This window comes from Scyliorhinus canicula, chromosome 19 (genome assembly GCF_902713615.1).
Source record: "Scyliorhinus canicula chromosome 19, sScyCan1.1, whole genome shotgun sequence".
Lineage (NCBI taxonomy): Eukaryota > Metazoa > Chordata > Chondrichthyes > Carcharhiniformes > Scyliorhinidae > Scyliorhinus > Scyliorhinus canicula.
Window position 1 is genome coordinate 104853793 of NC_052164.1, and position 24883 is coordinate 104878675.

Here is a 24883-nt window from a genome sequence, read left to right on the forward strand (position 1 = left end):
CGTGACAGAAGGAGTAGAGGAGACATGAGGAAAATCATTTTCTACACAGAGGGTAGTGGGAGTCTGGAATTTGCTGTCCGAGTTGGTGGTGGAGGCAGAGACCCTAAACTCTTTTAAAAAGTACCTGGATCTGCATTAAGTGCTGTAGGTTACAGGGCCATGGACCGGGCGCAGGAAGGTGAGATTAGAAAGGGCACCTGGGTGTCCTCAGGCTGGTATGGAAAAGATGGGCCGAATGGCCTCCTTCTGTGCTGTAACTTTTCTATGATTCTATGACTAGTGCAGCTGAAGGATGGGTTGCCAGTCTTGACTCCATGCCCACAGATTAACAAGGGGGTGAAAGAGAAAAGGCGGCCTTACTGCCTGGCTCTTTCAGACCCCTCATTTCGGTGAGACTGTGTCTGAAGGACTATGAGCTGCCCCTCCTGCCTGACTCAGCACCATGACTGCCTCTCCGTGAAAGCTGAAAGAGGCAGAGGTATAATGTAAGAGATCTCCAGCTCCAATTCATCATTGTACTGCAACAGAGCATGCGCAATGTAATATCAGTGCCAACTCATTGTCAGACAAGGAAGTAAGTGAGGACAAATCGGCTTCATTTATGGAGAGATATTGGGTTTGGTTTACATTTTAGCAAAGCTGGACAGATCGTTACCCTGAAGCCAAAGAAACATGCACAATGATACAGTAAATCTCAAACAGGTTGACGTAAAACATAATCCATACATGATACATGCATAATCCATACATGATACATACATGATACAGCAATGACCAGAAATAATGGGCATTAAATGAGTAATTGAGCATTTTGCCAGTCAGAATAGACTAAAAACCCAGTGAAGGTGCTGTCTGTCTTTGCACTGGAATAAATTCCATTGTAGTCCCCAACTGTTACTTGTACCCACACCTGGTCTTTGGGGTCCAGACGCATGAGGGCTCCACCCGATAGTGAGACAGGCTTTGACCAGTTGCCGTAGTACTGAAAGAAGGATGAGATGGAAACATAGTTCTTCATGATGTCGAACTGCAGGCTGGTTTTGTAAACAGTGGAGTGAACCACAAAATAATAAAGCCCTGGGATCTCGCAGCTGAACTTTCCCGTCATTGGGTCGTAGTGCCTCTGATCATTGTGTATAACCACATCGAACTGGACAGGCTCATTGAGCAGGGGAGTAATGTGGCTCTTGGAACGTTTTGCACTAAATGCAGAATTGTAGGTAATCACGCCATCCCCTTTAACTCCCTTCTCACCTGCTGGACCAGATGGCCCTGCAACGCCCGGCTCCCCCATAGGCCCATGTACACCTGAAAAACAAAATCATGTTTTAAATCATTTAAATCAGGATTCTCTGTTTCTGCCCCACCACAGAAGAGGAGACAAGCTGTGCAGTAGTTACAATAATGTGCTGCCTCACGCAGAAGCAAAATCATATCCAGCACAGGAGGCTGAAGATGGTCTCTTGATTGGATTTCTATTCTCATTATGAAGTATTTTCAACACAGAAACAGCTATTAAACCCAATTAGTGGTTATGTTTCGCAGGCGTCACTTCCAATCCTTCATCTAACACTCTCGGTGTATTATTCTAATTGTTTTCACCCGTATATATATATATATATGCAAAGAGAAAATGCTGGGAAATCTCAGCAGGTTTGGCAGCATCTGTAGGGAGAAAAAAGAGCTAACGTTCCGAGTCCAGGTGACCGTTTGTAAATAGCACGCCGGCCGCAAGCGGGTCCCACTTCGGCGTGGGCACTGCCAACATGGCGGACCCACACTGCGGGCCTGCACGGAGGGAGGTAGGTTCCCCCAAGATCGCGATGGTTGCGGATCGGTGGCCTCCGATTGCGGGCCTGGCCACCGCCGAGGCCCCCACCCCACGCGAGTCAGATTCCCCCCGCCCCCCCCCCCCCCAACAGGACTGCCACCGCGGCCGTGGGTCCGAGCTCCCGCCGGGTGGTACCAGATGTAAACCAGTCCGGCGGGAACTCGGCCGGTCCACCACGGAGAATTCTCGTGGGGCCCTCTTCCAACGGTACCGACCATCGCCGCGTCGACTTCGTGGGTCCATGGAGAATCATAGAAGCGCCGTCGCGCTGGATGCGATTTCGGCGCAGAGGGTCGGAGAAACCCGCCCCATATCTTTCTATAAATAAATTTAGAGTTCCCAATTATTATTATATTTTCCAATTAAAGGGCAATTTAGCATGGCCAATCTACCTAATCTACACATCTTTGGGTTGTGGGGGTGAAACCCACACAGACACGGGGAGAATGTGCAAATTCCACTCAGTAAGTGACCCAGGGTCAGGATTCGAACCCGGGTCCTCAGCGCAGTAGTCCCAGTGCTAACCACTGTGCCACATGCCGCACTTTGGGTATTTGGAAGGTCGAATTTGAATGCTGATTACAGGGCTAAAGGCAGGATTCTTAGAAGTGTGGAGGAACAGAGGGATCTTGGGGTCCATGTACATAGATCCCTTTAAGTTGCCACCCAGGTTGATAGGGTTGTTAAGAAGGCGTCTGGTGTGTTGACTTTCATTAACAGAGGGATTGGGTTTAAGAGCCTTGAGGTTTTGCTGCAGCTTTATAAAACCCTGGTTAGACTTGGAATATTGTGTTCAGTTCTGGTCGCCACATTATAGGAAGGATGTGGATGCTTTGGAGAGGGTGCGGAGGAGATTTACCAGGATGCTGCCTGGACTGGAGGACATGTCTTATAAGGAAAGGTTGAGGGAGCTAGGGCTTTTCTCACTGGAGCGAAGAAGGAAGAGAGGTGACTTGTTGGAGGTGTATACGGTGATGAGAGGCTTGGATAGAGTGGATAGCCAGAGACTTTTCCCCAGGGCGGAAATGGTTGTCATGAGGGGACACAATTTTAAGGTGATAGGGGAGATGTCAGAGGTAAATTATTTACACAGAGAGTGGTGGGTGTGTGGAATGCACTGCCAGCAGAGGTGGTGGAGTCAGAGTCATTAGGGACATTTAAGCGACTCTTGGACAGGCACATGGACAGCAGCAAATTGAAGGGGTGGAGGTTAGGTTGATCTTAGATTAGGATAGATGGTCGGCACAACATCATGGGCTGAAGGGCCTGTACTGTGCTGTACTGTTCTATGCCCATGTCTTAATCCACTAGATAAAAGATAATTTCTCCTAATCTCTCCTTTCATTTAAACTCCCTCCCTTGAGGCACTGATTCACTGACCAGTGGATACAGGTTTCCTCTTAACTTTCACTGCTCTGAAAGAAGGAGTCTCAATGCCTGTTACCTAAGCTTCTCATCCTTGATCATATACAGTGAGGGCACCACGATGGCGCAGTGGAGAACGCTGCTGTCTCACGGCACCAAGGTCCCAGGTTCGATCCCGGCTCTGGGTCACTGTCCGTGTGGAGTTTGCACATTCTCCCCGTGTTTGTGTGGGTTTCGCCCTCACAACCTAAAGATGTGCAGGGTAGGTGGATTGGACACGCTAAATTGCCCCTTAATTGGAAACAATGAATTGGGTGCTTAAAGGTTTTTTAAAAAGATCTTATACAGTGAATCTGCACCCTCTCCAAGACACTGCGATCCTCTCCAATGTGAGACACGCGGCACGAAACGCAAAATTCTAATTGTAGCCATGTTTGCAGGTTTACCATCACTTTTGCTTTTGACACAATGCCCCATTGATAAATCCTGGGATCCTGCACACTTGTCTTAGCAGCTTTGTTAACCTGTTCTCTAAGGTTACGGAAGTAGCACAGAAAAAAAACCTGGTGGAACTGAAAATGAGAGTGTCAGAAATGCCAGAGCTACTGGAGGGGAGAGGGCCGGTGTTGTGGCTTTTGCCTCTCTGATTGTTCGGTGGTGACTTCAGCTAGGGTGGAGATCGTCGGACGGCAGCACAGTGATGCTGTGGTTAGCATTGCTGCCTCACGGCACTGCGGACCCGGGTTCGATCTCGGCCCTGGGTCACTGTCAGTGTGGAGTTTGCACATTCTTCCTGAGTCTGCATGGGTCTCAACCCCCCCAACCCAAAAATATTTGCAGGGTAGGTGGATTGGCCATGCTAAATTGCTCCTTAATCGGGAAAAAAATAATTGGCTATTGTAAATGTATTTCAAAAAAGGAGGTCGGCGGCACCACTGTCAGGGTCGGCATGGCCGAGGGACATGAGGAGTTCCTGCAACTGGAGATAATTAAGTTTGCTCTTGGAGGTCAGAGGATGGATTTCGCGTGCGATGCAGGCTGTTTATATCTGTGTTTAAACATTTGTTTGTCGCCAGCAAATAAAGGGGGGGGGGGGTCTTTTCTAGGGGAGGGTTAAGTTGGGCAAGTTTTAAAAGGGGAAAAATGACAAACTGTTCGTACTTTAGCTGTTTTTTGGATGGTTGTGTAATGTTTTTATTATGTTTGGAATAAAACCTTTTTTAAAAACTTTATAAGTGGCATTTGAACTGTATTGGGTTGCTTAATCAGAATTAGTGGCAGATGTTTAAGTTTAAGTTTTTCCTTCTGTTTAAGAACTGTAACTGTAAAGCTATTTCTTTGATATTGTAGTTAATTCTGTGTTAAATTAAAGTTTGTTTTAAAATAAAAGATACCTATTGGTCAGAGACATCACTCCTTTCTCACAGTTCTACAAATTTAAAAATTGGTTGGAGTTCCTGTTCGGTATCCTAACAAACACACAAGTAATTGACCAAGTAATATCTACTAACCTGAAAATCAGACTTCAATTGATTCATAACCAAATCAGTAAATCTATCAAGTGTGCTGTCACCATAAAATATCTGACACAGTAATTGTATGAAATATTTACACTGTTTTATGATCATGTGGACAAATATAGGAAAGTAATTAAATAATCAGACTGGTTCCAGCCTGTAACTTAATCAATAATTTCAGTTGGCATATAAACTACAACATCCAATCAACACACAGCCTCAGCACATTCAGCACTTCCAGTTGAAACCCTTTTAATGGTTCAGGAGGTAAATGTGCTGCCTGATGGAGCACAGAGCAAGAAGGAGCAGGTTTGTGACCTGTTCAGTCCTTAGTTATGATCACTGCCCTGAGTGCTCACTGAGAAAGAGTCAGTGTTCTTCATTTTAATAAATGTCAGCTGATCCTTGCTGAAAAATACAATCACGAGGATGTTGGATGTAGACCAGGATTGGGTTTGGCTGTGAGGAAGTTCAGTGTCAAATAGCAGAAAGACAAAAACTCTGAATTAGCAGGTCAGTCAGCATCTGTAACTACAAAGAATGGGTTAAAGTTCTAGGGTGAGGCAGTGAATGGGCAGCTGATGCTTGCAGAGCGCTTATCCCAACCAAAATCAGCAGCTTGGCAAAGGCAAGGAAAAACTGGGCTTCCCAATGTTGAGCGACTGTGGCTGGCTCTGTAAACAGACGTAAGCGCAAATCCTGGGAATCAGTCCAAATAAGTTGTATACCACACCATTTCAAAAGAAACAATGTGGAATTTTGATCAAAATAAAATAAATCATGCCCGGGGTGTGTTCCAACTTATTTTAAAAGAAAACAAATACATTTATTTTGTTACCCGGATCACTGCTCCTGGGCCCCAGACATCCCTCCTCACCTCCCCTTACACCGCCAGCTGAATATAATTAAGAACAGAAATGAGTAATAAGCAGATGAACGGTTACTGAAAACTATGAACACATTCCCTTGAAGTGGCACTGCTGTCAGGGGGAGAACTGGAGGGAAAACAACTTGTTTAAAGGAGGTAATCTTGATCAGTCCATGGGTGGCCCGGTGGCCCAGTGGTTAGCACTGTTGTCTCACGATGCTCAGGACCCAGGTTCGATTCTGGACCCGGGCCCTGTGGTTAGCACTGTTGTCTCACGATGCTCAGGACCCAGGTTCGATTCTGGACCCGGGCCCTGTGGTTAGCACTGTTGTCTCACGATGATCAGGACCCAGGTTCGATTCTGGACACGGGCCCTGTGGTTAGCACTGTTGTCTCACGATGCTCAGGACCCAGGTTCGATTCTGGACCCGGGCCCTGTGGTTAGCACTGTTGTCTCACGATGCTCAGGACCCAGGTTCGATTCTGGACCCGGGCCCTGTGGTTAGCACTGTTGTCTCACGACTCTCAGGACCCAGGTTCGATTCTGGACCCGGGTCACTGTCCTTGGGGAATTTGCACATTCTCTCCATGTCTGCGTGGGTCTCACCCCCACAACCCAAAGATGTGCAGGGTAGGTGGATTGGACATGCTAAATTGCCCCTTAATTGTAAAAAAATAATTGGGTACTCTAAAAAAAAATTTTAAATCTTGATCAGACCATTAACATACTTTCAACACCAAAATGCAGGACAGGGAGGAGGCCAGCTGCGGCAAAGGAATTGAAGGGGTTTATGGAACAGATGGGGGGAGGAGACCCATGGAGGTTTGCACGGCCAAGGATGAAGGGGTTTTCCTTTTTCTCCCATGTCCACAAGGTATACTCTCGCATCGACTTTTTTGTTCCGAGCAGGGCGCTAATACCGGGGGTGGTGGATACTGTGTACTCGTCAATGGCAGTGTCGGGGCCATGCCCCACATTGGGTTGATGTACGGGTTCGTGTGGAGAGAGGGCAACGCCCGCTGTGGAGGCTGGACGTGGGGCTGGTAGCGGACAAAGCGATCTGTGGGCATCCATCTAATAAGTCCATCTAGAACTTCCTGGAAACATGTTACGGGGGAGGTCTCCACAGTGATGGTTTGGGAAGCTCTGAAGGCAGTGGTCAGAGGGGGATTAATCTCGATACGGGCCCACAGAGAAACGGTGGAACGGGCTGAGAGGGAGATATTCCAGGTAGACAGGAGATATTCGGAGACCCCGGACACGGGGCTACTGAGGGAGCAGCGGAGGTTACAGGTGGAGTTTGGTCTGTTGACCACAGGGAAAGCGGTGGAACAGTTGAGGAAGGCAAGGGAGGCGATCTATGTGTACGGTGAAAAGGCAAGCAGAATGTTGGCGCACCAGCTCAGGAAAGGAGAAGTGGCCAGGGAGATAGGTAAAGTAAAGAGTACAGACGAGAATACTGTCCTGGACCCAGCGGGGGTGAACGAGGTATTTAAGGACTTCTATAGTAAATTATATGAGTCGGAACCCCCAACTGGGGTGGAGGGGATGAGGCAGTTTTTGGATCAGTTGGGATTCCCGAGGGTAGATGAGAATCTGGTGGAGGGGCTGGGAGCCCCAATTGAGATTGAGGAAATAATAAAGGGGCTGGAGGACATGCAGTCGGGCAAGGCCCCAGGGTCTGATGGCTACCTGGTGGAATTCTATAAGAAGTTTTCAGAGATATTGAGCCCACTGCTGGTGAGGGCATTTAACAAAGCAAGAGAGAAGGGAGTCCTCCCCCTGGCAATGTCGCAGGCCTCGATTTCATTGATCCTGAAATGGGAGAAGGATCCGGAGCAATGCGGTCATACAGGCCAATTTCTCTACTGAATGTGGGTGCCAGACTGCTGGCTAAGATACTGGCCACAAGGATAGAGGACTGTGTCCCGGGGTGATAGGAGAAGACTGGACGGGATTTGTAAAGGGCAGGCAACACCAATATTCGAAGGCTTTTAAATGTTATTATGGTGCCCTCAGAAGGAGAGGAGGTGGTGTTTTGTACCGGGTAGGCTAGATGGTCGGTTCCGGAGATGGCAAAGGGCAGGAATTAGAAGGATGGGGGATCTATTTAAAGATTGGAGCTTTCCCAGCTTGAAAGCTTTGGAGGATAAATTTAAATTGCCAGCAGGGAATGGGTTTAGATATTTGCAGGTGTGAGACTTCCTGAGAAAGCAGGTTCCGGCCTTCCCGCTGCTGCCGCCACGGGGGATACAGGATAGAGTAGTTTCCAGTACCTGGGTGGGAGAGGGGAAGGTATTGGATATTTACCAGGAGCTTTCGGAGGCAGAGGAAACTCCGGTGGAGGAGGTTACGGGCACTGTGAGGACGAACTAAGAGGAGAGATAGAGGCGGGTCTACGGGCGGATGCCCTAAGCAGGGTTAATACCCATCATGTGCCAGGCTTAGTCTGGGGTGTGTGAAGATTGAGATGGGTGGGAAATGTTTATTATACCATGTTGGCGTCATTGTCTATGTTATTTTTATAAAAAATTTCAAATACCTTAATAAAAATATTTTTTTAAAAACATAGTTTCAACACCATTCATATTATTGTACTCTGATAAATAAACAAAATAAAAGTATCAAACTCCAAGATAGTGCCTCGGACAGCAGTACTTCAATGACATCGGCTAAGAGGAAGGAATGCAGTATACTGCCGGGAACAAATTGACTAAATGAAGGAACATGCAGGCGCGATTCTCCGCTCCCCACGACGCCTGGGAGAATAGCGGGGGGGCCTCCCACCATTTTTCACACCTCCCTGGCGCCTCCCGCTATTCTCTACCCCCCCCCCCCCCCCCCCCCCCCGGCACGCCGAATCGCCGCTTGTCGTTTTTCACGGCGAACGGCGATTCTCCGAGGCCGATGGGCCGAGTGGCCGGCCGTTTCCGACCTTTTCACGATGGCGGCAACCATACCTGGTCGCAGCCATCGTGAAACGGGCGTCAAAAGCCCGTTTGGGGTTTCTAAGCGCCCGATTGCCGCTGTCCAACCTGCACATGCGTGGCTGACGTCATTAGGCGCGTCAGCCGGCATCATTCTTGGCGCCCAGGGCCCCGATGCTAGCCCCACCGGGGGGGGTGGGGGGGGGATAATCGGGTCCCGGGAAGGAGTGCAAAGGCTGCCGTGAGTGGCGGCCGCCTTCCCGGTTCTCCGCAGTTGCGGGAGAATCGCGGGTGGGCCCCCTGACATTTTTTAGGCCCCCCTGGCCCCCCCCGCGATTCCCCCCCCCCCCCCGTGATTCTCCCCCCACCCCCCCTCCCCGGCTCGGAACAATCGCCGATGGGCCGAGCAGCCGGCCCTACACGCCCGTTTCACGATGGCGGCAAACACAACTGGTCGCTTCATTCGTGAAACGGGCGCCAGATGCCCGTTTGGGGCATCTAGGGGCCTGATTGGGACGGGAGCACCACGACTGTGCTCGGGAGGGGACAGGCCTGCGATCGGTGCCCACCGATCGTCGGGCCAGCGTCCAAAATGGACGCGCTCTTTCCCCTCCGCCGCCCGGCAACATCAAGCTGCCACATCTTGCCAGGCGGCTGAGGAGAAAGACGGCCACCGCGCATGCGCGGGCTCGTGCCGTCTGCGCGATGAAGTTATCCGCGCATGTGCGGGTTGGAACCGGCAACCCGCGCATGCGCATATGACTTCACAGTCTCGGCGTGACGAGGTCGCTGCCAAGAAAGACTTAGGTGCGGGGAGCGGGGAGCGGGCTCCGAGGCCGTCGTGAACCTCGGCCGAGTTCACGACGGCCTTCACGAATTCAGCCCCCTGCGGAGAATTCCGCTCTTTGTGACTCACAGATGGCTTAATGTTACACCATGCTTTGTGGATCATGTCTTTAACCTAAGAGGAACAGTAAGAAGTCGACACACACCAGGTTAAAGTCCAACAGCTTTGTTTGGAATCACTAGGTTTCGGAGCACAGCTTCTTTATCAGGTGAGTGGATGAAGGAGCTGCGCTCCGGGACTTTAACCTGGTGCCCTTACTGTGCCCACCCCAGTCCAACGCCGGCATCTCCACATCATGGCTAAGTGAGATACTCTGGGCAGGAAGGATAGAGAGTAGAGTCCAACCCTCTGAGAACACAAATTAAGACTGTAATTCACTCGTTAAGACAGTTATGATTTTTGATGTGTTCTCCTTTCTCTCTTCCCTTGAAAGCATTGCATACATTCCCTCAGCCCAGGAATGCCTCACCCATGGGATGATGACAGTGCACAGTGAGAGATGGCTGTCAATTCAGCTATGAGGACATTACAGACGAGTCAGTACTGCTCTCACCCCAAATTGCACTTCATTATAAAATCTAACTCGTGTGAGGCTTTGGCTTTAAATTATTTGTTGATTTTGGTTTGGTCATATTTTTAATGTAGCACATGTTTATAAATCAGAGAGCTCTGAGATCAATGGTCAGGAGGAGCAGGAAAATTGTTACAAGATTCTTACCTTGTGATCCTGCATCGCCCTTTTGTCCTGGTATTCCAGGCATTCCATCCCTACCATTTCTCCCATCCCGCCCCACCATCCCTGGATGTCCGTTACGTCCCGGAGTTCCTGGGATTCCTGGATGACCATCACATAATCCATAAACGTTGTTGTCCCTAGTGTTGGTCGAGGCACTTGACAGCAACAAGAGCAACACATAAATAATACAACTCATCCTGAGGTTCAGGGAGAGACTCCGACCCTGTTGAGAAAAAATGAATTACAGGTTATGGCCCAGCTGGAGAATTGTATCTAATTCTGGGCACCACATTTTAGGAAGCATTTCAAGACTTTGAGGAGAGAGCAGATGAGGTTTACTAGAATTTTCTCAAGCATTCTATCAAGAACTCTTGCGAGTATTGACAGGCAGAGAGATCTGGGCATGTCCACCAATCTCTGAAAGTGGCAATGCTGTGGATAAGGTGGTCAAGAAGGCATAGGGCATGTTGGCCTTCATCGGTCAGGGCATTGAATATAAACATTGGCAAATGATGTTGCTGCTGTACAGGACCTTAGTTAGGCCTCATTTGGAATATTGTGCACAATTCTGGTCGCTACACTACCAGAAGGATATGGATGCTTTGGAGAGGGTACAGAAGCGGTTTACTAGGATGTTGCCTGGTATGGAGGGCATTAGCTATGAGTAGACGTTAGATAAACTCTGTTCTCACTGGAATGACGGAGGTTGAGAGGCGACCTGATAGAGGTCTACAAGATTATGAGTGGCATGGACAGAGTGGATGGGCAGATGCTCTTCCCTAGGGTAGGAGAGTCAAGTACTGAGGGACATAGGATTAAAGTGGGTGGGGAACATTTTAGAACAGATGTACGAGGCAAGTTCTTTTACACAGAAGGTGGTAAATAGATGGAACGCGGGGAGGTGGTGGGAGCAGATACGATAGTGGCATTGAAGGGCATCTGGACAAATATATGAATAGGGTGGGAATGGTAGGATACGGACTCTGTAAGTGCAGTCGATTTTAGTTTATGCAGGTACCATGGTCGGCGCAGGCTTGGAGGGCCGAAGGGCCTGTTCCTGTGTTGTGCTGTTCTTTGTTCATGTAGGAATTCAGTTTCATAGAGAGACAACAGAAACTGGAATGCTCTTCTTAAAGCAGAGGGAATATTCAGAGGAATTCTAATAGAGGTATTGCATTTTATGAGGAGTTTTATAAGGAGAAACTTTAATTGAGGAACGTTGGTAATCAAAGGTCACAGATTTGAGGAGAATGGCAAAAGAACGGCTGGGAAGGTGAGGAGAAATATTTTACATATCAAGTTGTGATCTAGAATGCACTCTCGGAAAGGGCAATGAAAGCAGATTCACTATTAACTTTTGAAAGGAAATTGGACAGATATTTGGAAGGGAAATTTACAGGGCAGGAGATAGAACAAGTTAAGTGGGATTAATTGGAAAACGCCTCTCAAAGTGTTGGCACAGGCTTGATGGGCAGGATGGCCGATTTCTTTACTACACATAGGATTCTATTTTATTTCAGGCTTATCCATATTTCCTTTGAAAGTGAAGGTGTCAGGATACAAAGTAAATCCTCCTTCATGTTGCCTGAGCTGAAGGTCAGAGGATGTCAGCGAGGAATAAATAAACTGAAAGCTCATACTTGGTGCCAATGGATCATTATTCAGTGTTCTGGGGAGAAGAGGCAGATTAATTGTAACCAGTCTTTGGAAAGAAAATTTGTCTGTGCAGAGTCTGCACATCCTCCCCGTGTGTGCGTGCGTTTCCTCCGGGTGCTCCGGTTTCCTCCCACAGTCCAAAGATGTGCAGGTTAGGTGGATTGGCCGTGATAAATTGCCCTTAGTGTTGGGTGGGGTTACTGGGTTATGGGGATAGGGTGGAGGTGTTGACCTTGGGTAGGATGCTCTTTCCAAGAGCCGGTGCAGACTCGATGGGCCGAATGGCCTCCTTCTGCACTGTAAATTCTATGAAATTTCCAGTCCTCTGTGTTACCCCACAGGGTGGCACTCAAAATGATCAACATTAGAGTAGGTTTCAGCATCAAATCCAGCTGCTCACTCAGGACACCAAAGTTAGCCGGCGTTTAACCAGGAGATTTGAGTGTTGCAGATAGATGTGTGAATTGAGGTGCTTGCAGACTCTGGCTCAGCCTTTCACTAGGATCTCGCTGATTTGTCTTCTGGCCTGCCTCTGTAATCCAGATGTTGGTGACAAGCCTGCCTGCTTGGCTGGAAATCTTTTATGGTTATTTTATTCTTTCCAGATTTAAGGATGACCCATAGACAGCCCACACAATCTGCCTCTATCTTGCCTCTGGATGTGGTCTGCCCAGTCGGTGGGGGAGAGATCCATAACGTTTGAGAAAGTTCTCGTCAGACCCCGGGCATTTGAAGAGTGGTTTGTCACGACAATGTTGTATACAAGGAATTATTTACCTTCCCTTTTATAACATTGCATTGTACATTTAAGGGTAATGAAAGCCATGCTTCTTTAATTGAAAGAAATGGCGGCTGAATTCTGAGCTTCCCCGTTACACTCCTATAGTGTTAATGAATTCTTGAGACCAAACAATCTCATTTCCGTTATCATAAACCTAAACCGACCTCAAAATAAAAAGCAAATATCCAGTTGCCAGAGCTGAGGGCTTCAAAAATTTTAATAAATCATTTATACAACTCTTTATAAACACAAACAGTGAAGTATAACACCCCAAACAGACTGTTCTGTCACACTGCCATTTTAGTCAGCGTTACCTTTATTCTAGAAGCTAAAATTGTTTTTGAAAAGTTCTTCATGAAGCTAAACCCCCAGTAAATCCCCTATCTGTTAAATGAACTGAGAGCCCATGTTTTACATTTGCTCCACACTCCCAATTCAATGATTACTGTAAAATAGGGTGGGAGTTCCAAGAAATAATTAAAATCTCTTCGACTGCAGTCTGGAGTCTCTGAATCCACGGAATGGTATCTAAAGCCTGATCCACAGCAGAGACTCTTGGAGTGATTATCAGAAGTGCTCAGATGGTTAGTAAGATTTTAAGTTCCATTCTTCATACCGTTAGAAAATTAAAGAGACACAGTTTACAAAATTACATTAAATAACTTACCACAAGCGAAACTGAGAGAGATGGGCACAGCTCTTTGCTGCTGGCAGCTGCTGTCAGTTTGCCTTTACACAGCCCCTCAGTCTATTCGTAAGGCAGCTCCACCAGTCAGCTCAGTACAAAGGGAATGGGAAAACACTTACTCACTGGCTCTGACTCCAGGAGGAAATGGTTGATGCGCTCAGAGGCAAAACCAGGAACATCAGGATGAGAAAAGACATAAGGAACGGAAACAAAATCAGAAAAAACCGAGAACGGGATCAGCTTGAGCAAAGATAAAAGGATTTGGAATAGATTGAGTAAAAATAAATTAATTCTTAAAAACATTGCCTTTGTTTCAAAGAAAGACGTATGAGAGTAATAGATGTTAACTAAAACAAAACAGATGTTCAGTGGTGTTATATAATTTCTACATCAGTGTGGTAGAAACATTCCGCTTACTGCTAGACATGACAATCTAATCAGAGCGACATAACAATCAGACATGGAGGGAGTGTTGCAGTGCCTGAAGTTTAGATAACAAACCAATACCCCAACTCCTTTTTCCAGAACTCATTTGACAGTTAAAGGCAATATTTGACGATCAGAGAATTCTCAGGCACCCATGTCCAACATTTGTTCCTCAACCAACACTAAGAAAAGGAGGTTCACTCGAGCCACATTATATCATTCATTTATGTGAAACATTTCCAAGCAACCTGATAAGGCAGTTACATATATGCAAATCCCGATAGACTAGAGATCAACAATAGTACATTTATTTCAGAGAACATATTGCTGCTTTATATATTTCTGTATGTAAACTAATTTAGTTGTTACAAAGCTAGACAAGATACAAATAATTTGCACCAAGTGGATTATAATGTAGTGTTGAGAGTGTTGTTGCCGACCTTTTTCTTTACTATTTCTCTCAGTTTTGTTCCCTCCTCCCCTGAAGATAATAATTTCTTGAATACCTCATCCAAATCATCATTCTTCAAGTGTGACCCTCAACGGTGAGTTTAACAAACTGCCCAACTGCCGTGGCATCGCAGGGCAACCAAATAGAATGCCCATCGAGCATCTATGAAGATACTTTGTAGTCCCAGTCACTGGGTAGTGATCAGGGCTAGGGATCCTGGCTGATTTCCAATATAACAAACTAAAGTCAGTTTGAGAACATCAGCTGAGACACTTTAACTCAGGCTGGACATCAAACCCAGGAGCCTGGTGACCTGTGTGACTCTATCGAACTGGGCATGTTGTTCACCCAATGGACTTTCAGAATCCAGACTGACACATTTGGGGTTATTTTACCTTAACTTGCCCGTCAGAAGCCCAATGGGACTGGGTGCAATGCTAATTTTAGACGTCACACAAGTTAAAAATTGGATAGGATGTGAAATCAGTGTTCCAACATATTTTGCTGGGGTAAGCAAATAAGGTTGCCAACTGTAATTAAATGTATTCCTAGAGGCTTAATCACATGACTTGCCCCATGTTCCAGCCATTTATTGGTCAATGTATCCATCCTTGTGACACATTGGGCGGGATTCTCCCGCAACTGGCCGGATGGCCCTGTGCAGGTGGCAAGAGCGGCGCAAACCACTCCGGCGTCAGGCCGCCGGGAAGTTGTGGAATCCTCCGCACCTCCAGGGGCTAGGCCGGCACGGGAGGGCTAGGTGCCGCGCCAACTGGTGCCAATGGGCCGCCGTGAGTTGGCGCATGCACAGAACTGCCGCCGTGTTTCCTGCGCATGCGCATGGGCTTTCTTCTCTGCGCCCGCCATGGTGGAGCCTTACAGAGACTGGCGCGGAGGGAAAGAATGCCCCCACGGCACAGGCTCACCCACTGATCGGTGGACCCCGACCGCGCGCCAGGCCACCGTGGAGGCCCCCGGGCCAGATCCCCCCACGCCTCCCCCCGAGGACTCTGCAAGCTGCCCTCCAAGCCAGGTCCCGCCGGATGGACTATGTCGGCATTGGCCAGGAACGCGTGGCTGCTCAGCCCATCGGCGCCCATAGAATTGCCAGGGGGGCGCTGCCACAGCCCCCAACCAGCGCGGCTTAAACCCCGCCCCCGCCCGCAGACCGGCGCCAGAGGATACAGCAGCCGGCATCAGAGCGACGGGCGGGATTCACGGCGCCCCCCCCCCCCCCCCCCCGAAGATTCTCCGACCCGGCGGGGGGTCGGAGAATCCCGCCCATTGTCTTTCTACATTCATTGGAAAGCAAAAAGACTCATTAACCAAGTGGATGATGCTCCACTGTCAGACAAACAGTGTTTTCCATTTTCAATATTTCTATATCTGGCAAAGAGAAATGTTCACATTTTTTCAATGTCCTTATGGTTTTCTCCAGTGTTGCATACAGCAGTGCCCTGGAAATTGATCTTCAATTCCTGGGGACTCCAGGCCAATCCTGGAGGGTTGGCAACCCTATGGTGAAGGTAAAATTACCCCATTGAGTTAACTCTACCCAGGAAGCTAACGTCATGTTACAGCAACAGTGATCTCATTTACCAGAACTCTGCAAACATACAATGTCATCAAATCATTTTATGGCGAGGACCCATAAAAATTCTCATTCTTCACTTTTACTAAGAAATGCAATATTTTAGTGAGGTTTATTTGTGTGGTCTCCTAGATGCTACCATTAGTGGTGTTGCAATTATTGTTCTGGTTGTGAGTGGTAACTGCAGTTACGGTTGGATCAGAGGGCTACCACTTTAGGGCCTCACACATTCAATAGGGTCATTGGAGTCTGGGAAAAGGTTACAGTTGAAAGGCCACATTATGCCCAGGGATTCAAATGAGTGCTGGCACTGTTTCTCAGCCGACTGGCAGAGCGACTGGCATGGTGGCACTATCCCACCGTCCCTTGTGCACTTGGGCACAAAGATGCTGCAGGTCAATAGGCGGAGATTCTCATAGCAAGCCAATTCAGTCAGAAGCTGTTGGAAAGAAAGGATAAAGTATTAGCTTTCTGACATCCAGGTATGAAAGGATTAGAAATGGTCAGAATTGTTAGCACTGAAACCTTGTTCGGCCAAATCAAATACCCAACCATTCAACAAAAAACTGAGAAGAGAACAAAGGTTTCCTGATAACTGGGCTGTCGGTAACAGACTTCATGAAGCAAAGGGCAGGGGATGTGTCATTCCCCTCGCTCAAAATAATTCGCTATTTGTGACCAGGATCTCACCATTTCCTGATATCCACAACACAGAAATAAGTCATTAAATCTGTACACCCTAGAATATTCCAACTTGCCTATTCTGATCCACTGTTTATTGGAACCTGAAATCCAGAGAAGACCCCAGACCCCTCAGTCTTGCCTCCAACACAACCTTAGCATCACCTAATACTTGCAAATATTAATAATAATTAGACTTAAATGTGGGAAGCAAAATTGGGAAATTTGCAGATGACACAGAAATTGGCCGAGCAGTTCATGGTGAAGGGGATAGCTCTCGACACCAGAATGATATCACGGGTTTGGTTGAGTGGGCAGAGCAATGGCAAATGGAATTGAATCCAGAAAAATGTGAGGTATTGTATTTGGGGAGGGTGAATAAAGAAAGGGAATACTCAATAAACGGGAAGATATGGAGAGGGATTGAGGAAGTGAGAGACCTTGAAGTCCATGTTCCCAGGTCACTGAAGGTGGCAGGACAGCTGGGCAAGGTGGTCAGGAAAGTATTTGGAATGTTGTCCTATATTGGGCGAGGGATTGAATACAAAAGCAGGGATGTAACGCTGGAACTGTATAAAACACTGGTTAGGCCACAGCTGGAGCTTTGTGTACAGTTCTGGTCACCACATTACAAGAAGGACATCATTGCTCTGGGGTGAGTGCAGAGGAGAGTTACAAGAATGTTGCCAAGGCTTGAAAATTGCAGCTATGAGGAGAGATTGGATAGGCTGGGGTTATTTTCCTTCCAACAGAGGGGGCTAATGGGTGACCTAATTGAGGTGAACAGAATTATGAGGGGCCTGGACAGGTTAGACAGAAAAACATTGTTTCCCTTAGCCGACGGGTCAATTACCAGGGGTCACAGGTTAAGATGATTGGTTGAAGGATTAGAGGGGACATGAGGAGAAACGTTTTCACCCAGAGGCTGGTGGTTGTCTGTAATTCACTGCCTAAGCTGGTGGTTGATTGAAACATTCAACTAATTGTCAAGGTCCCTGGATCTGAAGCACTGTAACCTGCAAAGCTACCAACCAGGTGCTGGAAAGTGGGATTAAAATGAGCGGCTAGTCTTTTAAAAAAAAATTTTGGCTGGTGCAGACACGATGGGCTGAATGGCCTCTTTCTGCACCGTAATGTTTCTATGGTTCCATGGTGGTTCTACATGTTGAACTCATCAGTTCTTTTAAAACTTGCTTTTAAAACCTGCACTGAGAGAGGGGGGTCTCCCTGCACTGAGAGAGGGGGGTCTCCCTGCACTGAGAGAGGGGGGGGTCCCCCTGTTCTTAGAGAGGGGGGTTTCCCCGCACTGAGAGAGGGATCTCTGCACTGAGGGGAGACTCCCTGCTCTGAGAGGGGGGGGTTCTCCCTGCTCTGAGAGGGGGGGGGGGGGTCGCCCTGCTCTGAGAGAGGGGTCTCCCTGCTCTGAGAGAGGGGTCTCCCTGCACTGATAGAGGGGTCTCCCTGCTCTGAGAGAGGGGGTTTCCCGAGTCAGGGGTCAGTTGAAGGGCAATACTGGAGGTTGCAATGTTTCAGGTGTGAAGCTGGAAGAATATTTTGGAAATTTGTGTTGTGGCCTTTGTCAATTCGGGAATATTTATGTAGATGTTCCTACAAATGATTGGAGTGAAGCCTTTGATGGGAATCCATATTGAAGGTGAGGGATAGGTGGATTGAATAATCTTTATATATTTCATTTTCTTCAGGTTGTAGAACTGTAGCTAAGTCGATTACTCGGTGTGTAACAGAATAGAAATCGCTCGCAGTCTAAATTAGATTCAGCATATTTATTTCCTCTTGCTCAGTTTCGCATTGGTGGACCTTGTCTACTACAAACCCAAAGGCCACAGGTTTTTATTGTCCCTGCAGTGACTTGGTGCTGGTTACGGCTAACACAGTGCTGCATGCTCAGGGTATGTATCTCTCTCCAATGTGTGCTGGGAGATGCGGAACACAGTTGAGTTTGACTCAAGTTCAAAATTAACTTATTAAATTTATTGATAGAAGTTAAAACACTCATACAAATAGCGAGCAGGAGAGTCCTGATGCTGCACGACATATAATACTGAAGCACCAAAGAACTGTCAACTATGGTATCGCCAGGTATGGTAGAAATAGTTCAGCCCTCTCACCTTGTAGTCTTTCAGAGTAGAAATAGCACTTCTCTGATCTGGAATTCCAAGCCAGATATTGGGGAAAGAAGTCTCATTATAACTGAGACCTTGGCACATCTCCACCTCAACCTTCTCACAATCAGTTTCTGGGAAACAAGAACAAAATATCCATGAAATGTTCTGGGTAAATCTGAGTTTCACAGGTTGTGGGAAAGCTTCACCATTTGTTGTCTACCCTCTCCCCCCTAGTCTGATTGGTACATGTTTTTCTAAGAGAGGTTACTAGTCATTAATCAGAAAGCCACCCAGGTTCCCCCTGTGCTCTGTGCTCAATTTACTGGTGTTGTAGATTATGTTACAACTGGGGAACATTGTCATGCTGAATAACCTAATGACACAGTCTAGATTAAAATAAGAGGAATGGTGGCTTCAGTGTAGTGCTAGAGAATACTCGGGGTAATTCTGAATGTTCCAATTTCAATCCTCAATAGAAGAACAGAAAAATGGTGAGGGGAATTTGGGGAGAGGGCTGAGATTGTCCCCAGATTTTTGACCAAAAGCAGTAAAAGTTTAGCTGAACCAGATAGTTAAGAATGTGCCAGCGGATAGGGCCAGTGTTTAGAAAAAGAGTAAAAGAACTGCATTGATGGTTCTGTATCTAAATGTCCACGGCACCTGCAATAATAAAACAGATGAATTGACAGCTCAGATAGAAATTCATATGTATGACCTGATAGCCATTAGAGACTCTGTGTGATATTCGGGGAGGACAGGAAGCTAGGAAGAGGTGGTGGGGTAGCTCTGTCAATTAAAGAGGGCATTAGTACTGTAGTGAGTAATCAACTTACTTCTAAAGATCAAGATATAGAATTAATTTGGGTGGAACTAAGAAACAGCATGGGGCAGAAACATTGGTGAGAGTTGTTTATAGGCTACCAAATAGTAATGGTAATGTAAATCACAGTATAAATCATGGGCATTGCAATTTACATATAGACTGGGTTAACCTAATTAGTACTAATGTTGTGAAGGACGTGTTTGTGGAATGTATGCAGGGTGGTGTTCTGGAGAAGTGTGTCATATAACCAATTAGGGAACGGGCTATTTTCGATCTAGTATTCGGGCTATTTTCGATTCAGATATAGTAATAGTTGTGCTGTAAAGGAGACTTTAGAAAAGAGTAATCATAATATGAAAGAATTTTACATTAAGTTTGAAAGTGATATAGTTCAATTAGAGACTAGGTCTTTAATCTAAACAGGAAATTATGAGGGTATGATGGGCAAGTTGGCTGATTGGGAAACTACATTAAAAGATATGACTGGGTGGCTTCACTTTCAATTTAGAAGCTGAAAGAAGCTTCTCTGATTTTCTCTCTCTGATATGATGAAATCTCTCTGAAACATTCAGTGTGAGAACTCTTTTCTTTGCCCAATAAGGCTGGAAGTCATTTTTTAAAAAATATATTTTTATTCTCCATTTTCACATTTTCTTAAGAATTTACTCCCACCAACAAACAGTAAACGGTAATGAATACACAACGATCTCATCCTCCCACCACCCCCCAAATAACGGCCCACCTACAATATAAGCATCAAATAAAACTAAACCACCTGAGGAGGAAAAAAGAAAAAAGGAATCAGGAATCGCCCCTGGTCACCATTGACACATATAGTCCAACCCCAACCACCCCCTAATATTCAATGCCATCCAATCCCCGAAAGAGTACCGTGAATGGCACCCATGAATTGTAGACACCCCCACCACCCCCCAGACTCCTCCCCTCCACTTCCTCTTGTAAACTCCTCCCCCCAACCTCAGTTCCTTCCTCAAATTTTCATCCTGGCTAGACTCATCGAAACCTGTTTTACCAGGCTCCGATGGCCGCAGCCCCTCCCCCACCTCACTCCCGTTCACTGGCCGGCTTAAACCGGCCAGCGTGAAGGCCCCCGCCCAGGTCTCCTTTCCCCTTGCCCAGTCCCAGGAAAACCAAGAAATGCCCTTTAGCACACAACCCCCGCATACACAAGCCCCAAAGAACCATCTTGCAAATGAAAGTCCCAACTCTTCCCTTGTCCAAATATACAGCGTCAACTCATTTAGTACATACACCAACACACAGTGAAAAAATAAAGTTACATGAGGCTACATTGGTACAAGACCCACTCTCAGTCCCATTTCTCAATTCTGCCACAGTCCTTTTGCCTTCGCAAACTCCTCCACCGTTTCCACCGTCCCAAAATAAAAGTCCTTGGATTTGTAAGTCACGCTCAACTTAGCTGGATATACTATGCTGCACTGCACCTTGCTGATATACAGCGCCTTCTTCACCGGCTGAAGGCAGCCTACCTCCTCGCCCATAAAGTCCTGGTATATGCGTATACCAGCTCCAACCCACTGCACCACCCGCTTCTGCTTTGCCCAGCACAGGACTTTCTCCTTCACACTGTAACTACAGAAACACACAAGTTACTACACTTGGTGGCTCACTCACTTTTGGTATAGGCCTCCACGACCAATAAGCCTGATCCAGTTCGTATCGAGAGGGTCGCCCCCTCCCCCAATAGCTCTGCCAACATTCGGTCACGATCTTCAGATTCTGTCGCCTGGATCTGTTTTCCAGGCCTTCCGTTTTGGCTCGCAGACCCTTGTTGGTCTCTATCACCCTCTGCAACTCCTACCCCATCGAGGTGAGTTGATCACTGTGCTGCGATAAAGCCTCTTCCACTTCCTTCAGTGTCTCACCTTGCTCCCGCTTCTCCATCACTGCGCTTGATACCACCGCCCTCACCGGGGCAATCGCCTCCTCCACCAGCACTTTCAATACCGCCCCCATCTCCTCCTTCATCACTTCCATGTGCTTTGTGAACTGTTTTTCAAGTTCCACAGCCATCACTTTGGTCATTTCTTCTGCTGTGAGCGATGCGGCCTCCCCTGGTGCTCCAGCCTCCGCTATCCTTACAGTTCCTGCGCTGACTTTTTCACTCCCCGGTGGACTTGCGTTAACCCCCTTTTTCACAGCCTTTTTTTTCCCAAACTTGGACGTTTCCCCTCCCTGTGCCTTCTTACAGCCTTTTCAGCCTCTGTTGCCCGCGGGACCGGGCGTTAAACCTCCGAAATTCCTATTCCCGAGCGGGAGCCCTCCAGTGTGCAGCTGCCTCCCGCCCGCCGTCACCGGGAGTCCCCAGGCTGGAGGTCATTTTACTGAAACTTTGGGACTCTGCCATGACGTCATGTAGGAGCAAGTCCCACAAAAGGTGGCTTCCGGCAGGGCCTTTGTTATTGATCCCTTTCGGTGGGGTTTTGGCGTTGCAGTTGGGGTTGTTGAGCGTATGGACTCTTTCCTGACGGTGGTAAGTCAAAATTGTCGACTAAGAAGACCCAGGAGGGTGACCCGTCGAAGGAGGGTGGAGGAAGAAAGATGGTCGGTGCGCCCATTACACTAGATACATTGGCCATGGCAATGGCACAGGAGCTGGAGAAATTCAGCAAACAGATAGACAGGCAGTTCAAGTGGCAGGGTCTGGAGAGTAAGGAACAGCTGGTGAGATCCTCGAACATGGTGTGAGCACAAGGTGAAACATTGAAGGGGGTGGAGGAGGCCTTATTGTGGGACAAGGACCAGTTTGCTTTGCTAGAAGTTGGTGCTGGTGGCGGATAGCAATAATGGCTGCCGTCCATGGTGGAGAACAGATCGTGGCAGACAAGTCTCAGGTTGGTGGGGTTGCCGGAGGGAGTGGACGACTCGAAGTCGACCCAATATTTTGTCGAAATGTCTTCTTGAATTGGTGGGAGGGGATGCAATAGCCACCCCTCCAGAGCTGGATCGAGGTAGAAGAAGTTGGGTCCGCTGTAAAGAGGACTGTGTGGCATTCTGTGTACAAAGGAGAGGTGTTTGTAATTTGTACCAAGGCTGCTGTGTGCTCTGTTTGGGGTGGGATGGTTATAAAAAAGGGCTCAGTAAGACATCTTACAACACCAGGTTAAAGTCCAACAGGTTTGTTTCAAACACTATGGGCGAGATTCTCCGGACTCACGACGGGTCGGAGAATAGCGGGCGTCGGAAATTTTTACGGCGACGCTGTTCCGACGCCCTCCCGCTATTCTCCGAACCCCGCAAATTGTCGGAGTCGCGTTTCCCGACAAACGCCTCCTTCCCGCCCCTGACACGACCAGAATCGCCACTGAGAGCCCCCCCGCTATTCACCGGCCCGGATGGGCCGAAGTCCCGACGTCATGGCGCCCTGTTTGGACGTCGTGAAACACACCTGCTTTTTAAATTCGTCAACCAGTCGGCCTGGCTGACGACTGCTTGGAGGAGGTCAGGGCACCACTCTGCGCACCGCTCAGCGCACCGTTCAGCGCACCGCTCGAGTCTGGCCACAACGGGGAAGGCATCCCTGGGAACGGGAGGGGGTCCAGAGCGGGGGCAGTGGGGGGGAGACGGGGGAGGCAGTGGGGGAGACGGAGGGGGCAGTGGGGGAGACGGAGGGGGCAGTGGGGGAGACGGAGGTGGCAGTGGGGGAGACGGAGGGGGCAGTGGGGGAGACGGAGGGGGCAGTGGGGGAGACGGAGGGGGGAGTGGGGGAGACGGAGGTGGCAGTGGGGGAGACGGAGGGGGCAGTGGGGGAGACGGAGGTGGCAGTGGGGGAGACGGAGGGGGCAGTGGGGGAGACGGAGGGGGCAGTGGGGGAGACGGAGGGGGCAGTGGGGGAAGACGGGGGAGGCAGTGGGGGAGACGGAGGGGGCAGTGGGGGAGACGGAGGGGGCAGTGGGGGGCGACGGAGGGGGGGGGTTAGGTAGAGACTGAGCCGTCCAACCCCGTAACAAAATGTCTGCCACCATGCCATGGTGTGCAGGTGACGAGGACACGGCCGCTGGTTCCCCTGTGGCTTCCGGCCACAGGCCACTGACGCACCCGTGAGGAGGCCATAGTTTACTGGCCGTTGGATGCAGAAAGTGACCAGGGGTTAGGCTGACCGCGTGTCAGCAGCGCGACCAGGCCACCGGGACACACTGGTATCCCATGGCTGGCGGCTGCCGAGGTGTCGACTAACGTCCGTCTAACATGTCCCGTTTCTCTGCCCCCCACCACCCTTCTGTAGGTTAGCACGATGCATGGGAACAGAACGGCTATGTTCTGCGCAGTGGTTGGGGCAGCTCTACTGGATTTGGAGATGCAGCAGCATCCACACCCACAACCCGCAGTGGCTGCAGGGCCAGCTGCAGCAGCAGAGGGAAGGGCCGAGGAGTTGCCAGTCGTCGAGCAGCATGGGAGGTGGGGGGAGGAGGAGGAGGAGGAGGAGGAGGAAGAGGAAGAGGAGAGAGTGAGGGTGCAGCCACAGCGTCAGAGGCGACGACCAAAGCCGAGGGTGTACCGTGTCCGGGTCTCTTTCCTAACAATGCCGGACATCACCTGCAGGAGAAGACTCCGGCTGAGTAGGCAGACGGTGATACATATCTGCGAACTCCTGTCGCACCTCGCCCCACGTGGAACGGGGGGAGGACACGCGATCCCGGTAGCCATCAAGGTGACGGTCGCTCTGAACTTCTATGCTACCGGCTCCTTCCAGTCTCCGAGCGGGGACGTCTCTGGGATCTCCCAGTCATCGGTGCACAGGTGCATCCGGGATGTGACCGACGCCCTCTATGCCATCGCCGATCGCTACATCACCTTTCCCGAGGACCGAGCAAGTCAAGACTCACGAGTCCGTGGATTTGCCAGTGTGGCCGGGATACCGAGGGTTCAGGGGTCAATCGACTGTGTTCACGTCCCCATGCGCCCGCCTGCTGTGGACAGGGACGTGTTCACAAACAGGAGGGGGACATACTCCATTAATGTCCAGGTGGTATGCGACCCCCACATGAGGTTCATGAACGTCTGTGCAAGGTTCCCAGGGAGTGTGCATGACTCCTACATACTAGCGCAGTCGTTCATCCCTGCGATGTTTGAGGGACGTCCCCCCCGGCTGAGGGGCTGGTTGCTAGGTGACAGGGGTTATCCGCTGAGGTCTTGGCTGATGACGCCTATACGGAGGCCTCAGACCAATGCGGAAACACGATACAACGAGGCCCATGCAGCAACCAGGGGTGTGGTGGAGCGCTGCCTTGGCCTCCTGAAGATGAGATTCAGGTGCCTGGACCGCTCCGGAGGGGCCCTGCAGTACCAGGCCGACAGGGTCGCTCGCATTGTAGTGGTCTGCTGTGCGCTGCACAACATCGCGATGCAGAGGGGAGATGACCTGTTGCAGGAGGCGGAGGGAGAAGCTAGTGGCAGTGGTGCCAGCACAGAGGAGGAGGAGGAGGAGGAGGAGGAGGAGGAGGAGGACGCTGGCGGACTGGCGGGCGCAGCACGCAGACACGACCCAGGTGCTGGTGATGTCCAGGAGGCGGCACGACGGACCCG

The 24883-nt window shown here is 49.0% G+C and overlaps 2 protein-coding genes across 2 annotated transcripts in view; both read right to left on the bottom strand.

The window, feature by feature from the left end:
• Window positions 1-575: 575 nt before the first annotated feature.
• Window positions 576-14966, bottom strand: c1qtnf5 (C1q and TNF related 5). Its single transcript, XM_038779691.1, has 3 exons — window positions 13197-14966; window positions 10075-10315; window positions 576-1308 (listed from the first exon to the last, which is right to left on the bottom strand). The coding sequence occupies exons 2-3, from the start codon at window positions 10286-10288 to the stop codon at window positions 791-793; spliced, it is 732 nt and encodes a 243-aa protein (XP_038635619.1). The 5' UTR covers window positions 10289-10315; window positions 13197-14966; the 3' UTR covers window positions 576-790.
• Window positions 14967-15341: 375 nt separating this feature from the next.
• Window positions 15342-24883, bottom strand: part of LOC119954463 (membrane frizzled-related protein) — a 66883-nt gene continuing 57341 nt past the window's right edge. The window contains exons 13-14 of the mRNA XM_038779688.1: window positions 18496-18623; window positions 15342-16124 (exon numbers count right to left, since the gene is read on the bottom strand). Coding sequence (XP_038635616.1) covers window positions 15900-16124; window positions 18496-18623 — 353 coding nt within the window. The 3' untranslated portion in view covers window positions 15342-15899. The remainder of the gene's footprint in view (window positions 16125-18495; window positions 18624-24883) is intronic.

Coding starts and splice junctions, on each gene's coding strand:
- c1qtnf5 (XM_038779691.1), bottom strand. CDS start 10,288: ATGAGTTGTATTATTTATGTGTTGCTCTTGTTGCTGTCAAGTGCCTCG. Junction 1,309..10,074: donor GGGCGATGCAGGATCACAAG/GTAAGAATCTTG, acceptor TTTGTTTTTCAG/GTGTACATGGGCCTATGGGG.